The sequence below is a fragment of the Diabrotica undecimpunctata genome, chromosome 2 (genome assembly GCF_040954645.1).
Source record: "Diabrotica undecimpunctata isolate CICGRU chromosome 2, icDiaUnde3, whole genome shotgun sequence".
Classification (NCBI taxonomy): domain Eukaryota; kingdom Metazoa; phylum Arthropoda; class Insecta; order Coleoptera; family Chrysomelidae; genus Diabrotica; species Diabrotica undecimpunctata.
Genome location: NC_092804.1, coordinates 140,634,500 through 140,647,028, shown reverse-complemented (window position 1 = coordinate 140,647,028; position 12,529 = coordinate 140,634,500). Strand labels below are relative to the sequence as shown.

Sequence of the window (12,529 nt, the reverse complement as noted above, 5' to 3'; positions counted from 1 at the left end):
TTACTTGATTAGACCTCGAATTACATTTTGTTTTTTCTTCTACAACCATATTACCTCTCTGTTTATATTTTAATTCAATTAATGGGTTGTCATCTTCAGAGCTGCTGCTCCTCTTAGATCTTTTCATAGGTACATCTTAACTAAAGACATCGTCAAGTGAGTCATCGTAAACAATAAAATCTTGCTGAAACCGACTTGCTTGAACTTCTAACAATATCTGATAAATCTTGGAAGCTACTGTGATTTACTTGTGAGAGAGGACTATGTCCAGCAGTGGACGCGATTGGCTGACTAATGATAATGATGATGTAGGAAAGTTAATCTCTGTATATGGCTATTTGTTTTCAGATGTTTAGTACATAAGCATATTTGAAAGCATGTGATACAGATAATTGCTCACTCTTATAGACACTGCACCAAAGGGATATTGTATTGTCTTTGTTTACAGTGGTTTCGAAAAATGTCAAATTCAAGTTTCACTTTGTGACGCGGCAGTGTAAAAGAACATATTATATTACATTTTATTTAACGATTCTAGAAAGGCAGTCCTTGAAGTATCAGAACTTTTATGATATGAGAAACAGTAAGGTCTCGTTTTTGCGGTGGATACGTTCCACAGAAAAGCACATAAAAAAAATTGCAAAAAAAAGACAATACTTGCCTTGAAAAAGTAGGGATACGTCCCGTAGCCTTCTAAAATTACATAAAACCAAGACAACAACAAAACAAAAAGTTAATCCAGTCCAGAAATTAAAAGAAATAGGCTGCATGATAAATTACTTCGAATATCTCAAAGAAATTCATACAAAAGCTTTAAAAAAAACTAGTCCATATTTCTACAGTTGTTTCTACAATTCTCATTTCTACAATTCTTTAGTTGTTTCGGTCTAAAACGTGTTTAAAATAGATTAAATCTTCAATACTTTTCCAGTTTAGATCATAATGTTTTTCTATCAATTTCTTAAGATCAACTGCTTTTTCTTGTTTTAATTCTAAAGTATATTTTGGTATTATTCTAGGACAAAGCTGGCCCATATTTTTATTTGTTTTTGTGACTATTTATATTCATTCATATCTTGTCGATAAACAGGAAAACAGGGGAACCTGTTTATTTTACTAGAATTGTTGTTGAAAGTAAACTAATTATTTATGAACTTCGCCTGCAGGTGGATGTTTTTCTAAGTTTTTCTTCTTAGTCGTTGATCTGATGCAGGTATCGTGATATCATGAAGCTATTAGCTAAATTTCCCAATGTTCCTCCACTTCTTTCTATCTTCTGCCATTCGAGCACATTCTGACAATGAAGCGCCAATGGTAGTAACAATATGGTCCGTGTATCGTGTGGGAGATCTACCTCTATTTCTTTTGCCTTCTACTTTTCCCTGGATGGTAAGTTTTTCAAGACCATTTCTTCGAAGCACATGTCCAAATTTTCTAAGTTGTGTCGGTCTAAAACGTGTTTAATTCTTCAATATTTTCCAGTTTAAATCTTAATGTTTTTCTATCAATTTTCTAACATCAACTGCTTTTTCTTGTTTTACTTGTAAAATAAATCTTTACCTTTTAAAGCATGTGGTCTGAGATATTTATTTATTACGAGCGTTTCTACATCTTATCTCCTGATGTATTGCTACAAATTTTGTGTTGTTTAATATTTGATTATCTTCTGATTTTGTATTAGCTATTTGATTTAATATTGTAACATTTTTTAATATCAGTACTACTGTCTCGCTAGGTTTCTCTTTGGTCGTATTATTTACCACTGTTTCCTTACCTTTTAAATTAGATTCATCAGTTTGTTTTATTACGGTATCATCTCCTAATACTTGCACTACCGTATCGTTAGGTTTGTCTTCAGTTTCAAATTTTCTATTATTTATTAAATTCCGATTTCATTACATTCCGATTTATTTTCATTATTTTTTATTGATACAAAGTATGTAATAATGTTACTCGATCTTTACTTGCTTTATGTTTACCTGCAGTTTTTTTATCCTTTGCAATGTAAGTACGGTTAGGCATTTTTTTCAATACAGTCTCGTTTCAACAGCGCTAAATACTTGACCGGTACAACAGTCCCTATCTTTAATAATTTTCGTTAGCTCCTGTGGAAATATTTTTGCTGCTGCTTTATCTTCTGTAGCACTCTCTTTTGTGATCCTGATATTATGAAATGCATTTGTTTTTATAAAACCCGATTAGCCATAGCCATCCTTTGCTAGCTGAAAATTTTTTACCAGCTTGGGAAGTGGAAGTTGCTGGCTCTAACTGTTTTATTAATTCATAAAACTAAAGAGCTTTTTCCTGGATTAAATAACCACCTACAGGAATTCTTTTTTTGATTAGTTCCTTAATACATCCCTTAAGTAAGATGAAAATTTGACACTTAATATTGTACCAAAAATTATAGATTTTCTTATAGCAACTTCATTCTTCTTAATTGCTCTTATAGTTGATTCGCCTAAATTAAAATGTTTTCCAATTGCCGCAGATCCTTCTCCTTTTCCTAAGCGATCTAAAATTGCAATTTTCATTTCCAACGAAATTGATTGTCTTTGATGTTTTTTTTTTCTCCATTGGGCCAAATAAAATCTTAAAACGAAATAAAAAAAGAACACTTACGAGTTGACGAGAGACTTAAGTTGACAAAAACCTCTTTTAATGAAAAATAAAACTTTACGACACTCATTTGAAATCTTTCAATCCGAAAACCGTGCTGCTTATTATACAGCAACTTGGGATCAGAAAAATTTTAACAGGTTATAACTTTCAATGCGAAACTCGCAATTATGTATTAGAGACATCATGTAACAAGGGAATTCCCGAATTGCAATGGCTCATTTTACTGACATCTGGATGTGAATCATCATCATCATCACTGGCTCGACAACCCTTTTTGGGTCTTGGCCTGTTCCAGGATTCTTTTCCATTCTGATCTGTTTCGTGCTTTTTTTCTCCAGTTTTTTATTTTTAAGGTTGTTATATCATTTTCTATTTGTTCTAAGTATCTCAGCTTCGGTCTTCCTCTTGTTTTTTTCCTACTGGCATCTGTTTGAAGATGTCTACATGTCCTATCCAACGCAGCCGTCCTATTTTATTGAATGTTATAATATCCGGATCCTGGTATATTTTGTATAGTTCAGAGTTGTATCTTCTTCGCCATATTCCGTTTCCTTTTGTGCCCTTATATATGTGTCGCAAGATTTTTCAAGGTGGCTAACAACGTTTCCTCCCTTTTAGTGGGTGTCCAGGTTTCTGAGCCGTTTGTGAGTACCGGATTTATTAGGGTTTTATATATTTGGCATTTTGTTTTTCTTGCTACGTTATCTGATCTTAGTTGCCTAATTAAGCCTTGGTAACATTTATTTGCAACAAATACTCGCCTCTTCACTTCCTCCGCAACGTTATTATCAGACGTGACTAGGGATCCCAAGTATATAAAGTTTTTTACCCCCTTAATGTTGTATTCTCCTATTGTTATATTCTGTGGCTGCCTTATTTATTCGACCATATCTTTGTTATCAATTCATGTATTGTTTTTTGTAGTGCGTCTCCTCCTTCCTTCAGTAACTCCGATGCTATTTGATCCGATCCCGGTGCTTTATTGTTCTTTAATTTGTCTACTGCTGCTCTAATCTCGGCTATTGTTGGTGGAGTCTTTTCTCTGTTGTCTGTTTGGTCTAATGGTATGTCAGGGTTCGTCTCTCTCCGATCTCCTTCAAGCTTTTTCGAAAAATGTTCTGTCCATCTACTTAGTATCTCTTGCTGTTCTGTCAATATATTACCTTCCTTATCTCTACATATCGTTGTTCTCGGTTTGAAGTCTTTTCTGCTTTTGTTCAGTCTCTGATTAAATTTTCTTGTCTCTGTTGATTTACTTAGTTCTTGTAGTTCTTGAAGTTCTTTGTTCATATATTCTCTCTTTTTTATTCAGTGAGTTTTCTTTTCGTCTTTGCGTAGTTGTTTATATTCTTCCTCTGCTTGTCGGGTTCTGTGCATCTGTTGCATCAGTAAATATGCTCTGTTTTTCTTTGTCTGTTATAATCTGACATTCTTTGTCAAACCAGTCATTGATTCTTGTTCTTCTTTCTCTACCTTCTATGCCTAATACTTCTTTAGCTGCCTCTTTTATGATGTCTCTGCATTCTTCCCACTCCTTATTTAGGTCTTCATATGTCATTCTGTTTTCTAGTTTGTTGTTTATCTTTTGTTCATACTCTTTATTTTTGTTTGTTTCTTTGTATCCTTCTACCTTGTATCGTTCATGTTTAGAGCCTCTTTCCTTTTTGATGCTACTTTTTTTACTCTACTTTCGATCAGGTAGTGATCATAATCCGCATTGACCTCTCTTCTGGTGCGGACGTTTATTATATTCGATTGGTGTCTCGAGTCTACAATGACATGATCTATCATATTTACTGTAAGTCCATCTGGGGATTTCCAGGTACCTTTGTGTATATCTTTGCGAGCGAAGTATGTGCTGGCAATCACCATGTTAAGTGATCTTGCTAGGTTTATTAACCTATTGCCATTGTCATTTGATTGCTCATGGAGACTGTGCCTACATATTGTGGGTTGGAATTGCTGTTCTTTTTCAACTTTGGCGTTTAGGTCTCCATAGATTATTTTTATATCATTTTTTGGGCATAACTGATATGCGGACTCTAATTCGTCATAAAACTCTTCTTTAATGTTCTCTTCTTTTTCTTCTATCGGGGTATGCGCATTAATTAGACTGTAGTTAAAGAAACGACCTTTAACTCTTAAAATGCACATTCTTGGACTAATGGCTCTGAAATCTCTTATAGTATGCTTTACTCTCTTGTTTACTATGAATCCTGTGCCCAAGACGTGATCTTTAGGATCGCAGCTGTAGAAAATCGTATGGCTTCTTTTTTCCATTACATCGTTTCCAACCCACCTCATTTCTTGTATGGCAGTTATGTCTATTTTGTATCTGTCTAGTTCATTTAGGAGATTTTGGAGAGCTCCCAATCTATATAAGGTTCGAATATTCCATGTCGCAACCCTCAAATCGTGTTCCTTTTTCTCTCACAGTCGTCGTCGTTTGATCAGTCCGGCTTTTCTTCCTTGAACGTTCATAACTCATAGTTCTTCTAGGAGAAGGTAATTAACCTTCAGCCCAACCCCCTATTCGTCGTAGGACCAAGACTCCCTTCTTCGTCAGCCCTGACCCCACCTTCCACTGGGGGTTGGTTACCCAATCTGCAGTGGGGTTGCTCAGGTTACCGGCGTGTACCAACTTGGAGGTGAAGATAGGAATTAAGTAGGATAGGCTAAGTGATGCCAACAGGATCATGTATTGCGCCTCACTACCCCCTTTACACACCTCTGGATGTGAATAGTTAATATTTAATAATAATAGTTAATAATAGAAATTTTTAGATGAAATAAAAACCGTACAATCGCATAAAAATAATCCGCATAAAAAAAAATCTTACTGTATATGGATCCAGAGGGAACTATTGGAGAGTTGAGGTTCTATCTTCAGATAAGTTGATATTTTTCATTGACAATATAGTTTGAAAGCATAAGAAAATAATGCATGATTAAGTTTAATTAAAAATTGGAAAAAAAATGTATGACTTATACAAACTTCTAAAATTTCTTAAACTTCTAGGTTAAACCGAAAACAGGTGTATGTTCTCAAAACCAACTTGAGAGTGTATAAAATTTTGTATTAAAATCAGCTGAGTACTTTCCGTATGTAACATGACATCTTCAGAACTTTGTCTTAGTTACAAATACCTCATTGGAGATTGATTGTCGACACATCAATCATCATCATTAAACAGCCTTCTGCGTCCAAAGTTAGACATAGGTCTTCCCCAATTTCTTCCAGTTCTGTCGGTCTTAAGCTTCCTGCAGCCGATTCCCGGCGACTCATTTGATGTCGTCTGTCCATCGTGAAGGTGGTCTACCTCTGCTTCTTATATCAGCTCGTGGTCTCCAAACTGTAGTTCTTTGGGTCCACCGCCCGTCATTCATTCTGGCCATATGGGCCCGTCCAGTTCAATTTCAGCCATGCTATACGCTCTATGACATTTGTGCCGCCTGTCCTTCTTCTTATTTCTTCATTTCTAACTGTGTCTCTGAGAGTCAGTCAAAGTAGCGAGCGTTACATTCGTCTTTGGGCTACTCTAAGTTTGGTTGCTGTAGTTGCAACACAAAAATTGTCGTCACAAAATACAATAAAAACATTAGAAGGCTAAGCTGATCTCCCTCGTTTTAGCGAGTCAGTCATTGGTATACCAAGCACCTTTTAAATGTAATTTTTGCAACTTTATAACAGAGGCGTTGGCCTAATTACAATAATTTGATTTTGAAATTTCTACTTTTATTCACAAACTCTAATTGTATTTTTGTGAATGATATCGTTCAGGTAAACTATTGTGGGTCACTCAATTCATCACAACCAGTATTCGTTTATTTAAAATCACGTATTTTACAATTTGTTTGCTTATCATTTCTTGTTATTCAATATTGAAAACATTCCAGAAAATATTAAAAAAATATTTACAATACCTTCTTTAGAAATACTATGTTAATTTAAAAGGTAGTAGTAGTTCGCAATATAAGATATATGTGCACATTCGGGCGTGCAGAATAGAGGAAGTGACGTTATCTCACGCCCTGACCACTTCACTGCCCTCAAACAATGAGACATTAAATCAAACCCTGTCAAACGTTTGTTTGTGCGGTTTGCCTTTCGGACACTGCCTAATGCTTGCACGATGACATCTTTTACGAAGATGAAAATTGGTGCTTTCTGTCATTACACTACATGTGAAACAGTTAACTAAAGTGGATCTAATCGACCAGAAACATTCATTGCTATTTTACAGGATGATTTAATGGCATGGAATTTAAAATGCCTAAGTTACACTGCCTTTAAGAAAATAACGAAATTATAAAATAAAATAGGGTATGCATATAAATATAATATACACAGTGTGGACCAACAGTCTAAAAACCCCTAATTATCTCTTAAATGGATGGTTCGGATTGCTTAAATTTTATGCTTGCATTGTTGCCACGCTGTATGTTATATTATTATTAGCATCCTCACTTTAATATGAGTTTAATCGTATGTAACACTTGGTCTTTTAGGTAGTGACGAAAATCTTAAATTCATAAAACTTCTGACTGGCAAATACTTTTGAAGTAATGCAGTAAATATATACTTAAACATGGGTTTAACGCATATCAAACATAGAAGCCGTAAACAGAATAGGCCAAGGCGAAGGTGACTTGACTAAGATGATAGAAAAAGAGAAAACTTGAATATTTGGGGCATATATTTGGTTTGAGACAGGTAGAGAAATACGGAGAGAAAAAAAGACAGCTACATTTGGTATTTATAGATCTTAATACGGCGTACGACACAGTCCCTAGACAAGAGCTATGGAGATGTATGAAAGAAAAATGGGTTCCTGAGAAGTACTTGCTCGTAAAGGATATGTATGAGGGACCGTATGCCAAAGTAAGGACTTATGTCGGATTGACCAAACGTTTTCCAGTGACGGTTGGTTTGCATCAAGGCTCTTCACTAAGTCCCTACCTCCTTTACGTTGTTATAAATGTACTGATAGAGAAAATAAGGGATAGAGCTCCTAATCTTGTTCTTTGCAGATGATATCGTGTTAGTAGAGGCAAGCAAAGATATGTTGGAGGGTTGAAAAAGGGCTATTGAAGAGGGAGGTCTTGAGATAACCAGGTTGAAAATAAAGTATATGTGGTTAGAAGGTAGAGCAATGGGTGGTGGACCTGGAATTGCTTGGAGAAAAACTATGAAGAGTAGGAGAATTTAAATACCTTGGCTCGTACATAACGAAAAATGATACACTAGATCGAAAAATTGCCCATAGGATACAGGCTGGCTGGTTTTACTTGGAAGATAATGAGCGCAGTGATCGAAAAATCGGGAAAGGGCTAAAAGGAAAGATATATTAGAGTGCGGTGAGACCTGGGTTGGTGTGCGACAGTGAAGTGTGGTCTATAAAGAAGATTCAGGTAAAGAAAATTAAAGTAGCTGAAATGAAAATGTTACGGTGGATGTTGAATAAGACTAAAGACACAGGATCAAGAATAACTTCATTAGAGAAAAAGCTGGGTGACTACAGTCTCAAAAAGATTTAAGAACAAAGACTGCACTAGATTGGTCATGGAAGACGTAAAAATGTTAAAAGTTGATGGAAGCAGAGGTAGCGGTAAACGGAGGAAAACGTGGAAAAACTGTGTGGAAGAAGGCTTGAGAGAAAAATGTTTAGGTAAAGAAGACCCGATGGACAGAAATGAGATGAAGAGTAAGGGCAGCGACCCCTGAAAAGGGAAAAGCTTAGGAAAATGAAGAAAAAGATAATGAGACGTAGCAGATACTGGATACTGCAATTAATTCTCAACGAAAAGATCGAGGGAAAAATGGCTCCGAAACCGTCAATTGTATCAACAATTGTCAACCGTCAACTGGGTTATTCGCAGATGTATTGTCACATGCCCCGTAAGATCGAGAACAATATCGGCAAATATCCATGAAAACTGTCCACGCCTAATTTTAAAGCTAGTTAAACTTATAAAAATGAACTTAGGTGGTTCTGAGACAGTTGTGCGAATATAACGGGAGCTGGCAAGTAGATCTTATATGAAAAAGAGAATCAGGCACGCAACATTTTAGTCTAACTCTGTGTTAGTAGTATTGATATAATATGTAACAGAAAAAGTATTTTGAATTAAAAATCTATGGAGATTAAATTCGAAATCTTTAAGCGTGGTCTGAAGACCAAAGGAGAAAAAACAAAATATTTGCAGTAAAAAAAAATAACATCAACTTACAACATCGACATGAATACTCAAATATAATATGACACCCAGTAATATTTACTCAAATTTCTCTACGTTGGTTCATTAACTTTACTTTTTCGTGTCCAGAAAACCTTAGTTTCCGACCCCAATATTGGGCTGTGTCCCACTCTAGTTGGTTACTAGTCCATAAATCGTCAAGACTGTATCTATGCGGGAAGTTTGGGCAGGCCAGTAGATGTTTCATGTTTTGTATTGTTTTAAAGTTAGGCTTCTCATCATTTTTATTCAGCATGCCACATTTGATAAGGATTGACTTGGTCGGTGCTACACCAGTTCTTAAGCGATTCAGCATATGCCACGTCGATCAATATGTGTGCCACGTTGCCTGAAGTACTGATCTGTAAAGTTTTTATTAGAGGATAACAGGCTGGTGGTTTGTCTAGAAAGGCTCTAAAGGAGCGCTTTCTTGATTTTAGTCTGCCAAGATGGTTCGTGGTCAAAAAGGGACTGGGCGTTGTCGAAGGTTGGTTGGACTTCATCTTCGTTGTACTACTTTCTTCTTCGGTAATTAGGATCTGTAAGTCCTGAAGCTTTATAGAGGTTTACTTAAAAAAACTAAAAAACACGTGGACTAAATTTTAATTTGAATCAAAAATGCCAGACAAGAAATATAAATCGTTTCTTTAAACATGTGTATGTTATCCTGCTTTTAATATGATGCAAATTTCAGGACATTTCAAGAATTTATTCTTTTTTTTAAATTTTTTTTCTTTTGTTGCCATTGTCTAGTAGCACGATCTCCTAGAAATTAAAATACTAGTAAAGTTGATCCTTGTTTGTTAATCCAGTGACGTCATTACCTTATTGATATAAATGGATATTCCTGTTTCTGCATATTATATATAGCACGAGACTGCGTTTTCTGATAGACAGTATTCTGCTAATGTAATTCACTTTAATATTGATAATAGTTTAACGGTTTTCGTCCAGACTGGTTTTATTGTCCGGTTATAAAAAAATATTTTAGTATGTGTCTCTCTCCTACGAGATGCGCCCGATTATATAATGATGCTAATGATTCAATGAAAGGCTGAAACAAAAAATGTAAAGGATATGAGAAATAAAGTATAAATTGATAAATGACGAACAGGAGCATATAAAACTTCGTCCAAAACCCTCCAGTCATCGAGTTATTTTAACTATCATTATTCTAGACAGACCTAAAAATAATTAACCAATCAAACCAGGTCCAATCCTCTACTGGATATTAGATTTCTTTATATTTTAGCTGCACAGGCTTCATGATGACAGGATGTGGAAAATATAAGGATAAAACAAGTTACAAATTACAAATACAACAATAGCAAAATAGGTGAGGAAATACTTATAGATGGAAAACTACTAAACAATATTAGATACGCTAATAATCCTGTTAATTTTTGCAGACAGTCTAAACGGTCTGCAGGCGCTTGTCTCCAGGATAGCGAAAGTAAGCAATAGGTTAGAGCTTAACCTATACCACAAATCACCATGTTTTACTATTTGGGTGGAAATTTAAACAAACAGTGGAAACAATCGACGAAAATTAAGGTAAGGATCACGAAGACTAGATTAGCTTTTGTCAAAATAAGATATTTAACAAAAAAAGTTCATTTACTAAAATGCTACGTATTCTTGGTTTTTCTATATGAAGTGAAGTCATGGACGTTAACTAAAGCATCACTAAAGAGATTGAAGAAACATTTAAATTGTGGTACTATAGAAGCATGTTGAGCATTTGCTGAATATACCAGGTTACCAATGAAGGGGTTCAACATAAAATGGATAGAGAGCGCGAACTAATCATAACCATATAACGTTACAAACTGGAATACCTGAAGAAGAAGAATATCCTGGCTTCATAATCTACAAAAATGGTTTAACTTCACCACTACCGACATCTTTAGAGTAGCAGTCAACATAGTCATGCTAGTGTCCAACATCTGTAACGGATAGGCAGCATAAGAAGAACATTTATTTCCTTAGTAGATTTATGAATTTGTAGGAATAATAGATCTAAAAACTTTGAGTATCGCTTTGTTAGGCCGACTCTGACACGGTTTCCTTCTGCGACTTTTTTTTTTGTTCTATGGCTCCAATTCTGGTTTCTCTAATTTTCCCGAAACATGTCGATTTTTCGACATACCGAAAGTTTATAGATATTGCTATTGATGGTAAATATAGGTCATTCAACGTGCCTAAAGGCTTGAAAAACAACTGTGACGAAATTCATAGATAACCAGCTAATTTTTTTAGGATACTTTCATTGACAGCAGCAAAAAAATCTTTTTATATTGTCTGAGGGAACTTGATTTCCAATTTTCTTGTCTGATGGACAAAAGTGGTCAATTTTATGACTGGCACAAGAAATCTAAAATTTTCATGCCATACATGTCAACTTGATTAGATGAATAAGTTAGTAATTTGACGAAGTCAGTTGTCAGTTCATTTATCGTCTGTTTGTTCTGTTAATTATGGAAAGCACAGATTTGGCTTTTCCATAATTGGTTTTAAACAAAGGGTTTTTAATAGATGTCGCTGTAGTATCTGGTGTACATTATTTTTAAATTAATTTCTAATATGATAGAAAAATTCTGTTTCATTTAGGCTTACCACAAGTTTGCTATGAGGAGTCCATAAGAACCAACTACGCATAAGCGAATGGTAGTGCTCTGTATTAATATCAAATCTGGTAGTTTTTATAAACTTACGCAATGTAAATACTAGAAATCAGTTCGCGATAGGTTTTTGCCTATATAAAGTAACGTGTTATAATATAATGCAATTTTTAGATTCCTCATGTCAGATCATTTGTCGTCTGTTTGCTTTGTAAATTGTGGAAAACACAGATTTGGCATTTGCATTTACACAGCTGAAGTAAATTACTTATTCTTACTCATAGGTTAAAATAAATAAACTAGAAGATTATCACGCATATCGAATTTTAATATTAATTTGTTTGCAGGTTTGTTCGAAGACAAAGAAGACGACGTCAAAATGGTAAACGTCTTGTCAGTGGCTGCGTGGGACTTTACAAGAGGATTCATTTGTGCAATAGTCAAGTAAGTTGATATGATCTGATGTCTCTTTATATTAATCAAAATTCTAATTATATATACTGATTGTGATGTTTTTATATGCCGTTTAAAACATTCTTCAAATCGGCAAAGTTGACGTTTGTGGTATATTAAAAACCATTACAATTAATTGCTACTTAAAATTGAAATTCCTGTATACGTTATACATAGTGTTTCTCAATAAGTTAAAATAATATGAAAAAAAAATTATTTTCAATTTGTATATTCCTTCCAAGAAATTGCACACAAGCATTGCTTTGTGTTGGGTGATCAGCGTCTCAAAGTTGAACATTTCCAAATCATCTTAACTTATACTTTTTTATTTTGGAATCAAATGATTCTACTCCTAATATACTCTTTATGAATTATTTTTGACACTAAAATTTTCTAGAATTTTTTTTTGTTTCATTGAAATATTTTTGTTACACAACGCACTACTCGCTCCCTTCCATTTCATTCATTCCTCTGCTGTATGCATCTCTATTAAGTTATTTATTACTCTATAATATCGATTCTAGCCTACTTAAAATTGTTAATTTTCACAATTCCTTTTCTAGTCAAAATTTTATTTGCAGTGGTAAATCAATATT

The 12,529-nt window shown here is 34.6% G+C and overlaps 1 protein-coding gene across 1 annotated transcript in view; it reads left to right on the top strand.

Annotated features, from left to right (window-relative positions):
* The window catches only part of LOC140434951 (ADAMTS-like protein 4), a 1,118,363-nt gene that overhangs the window by 454,584 nt on the left and 651,250 nt on the right, over positions 1-12,529 (top strand). Inside the window, exon 4 of the mRNA XM_072523593.1 lies at positions 11,828-11,924. Within this exon, the coding sequence (XP_072379694.1) occupies positions 11,828-11,924 (97 nt within the window). The remainder of the gene's footprint in view (positions 1-11,827; positions 11,925-12,529) is intronic.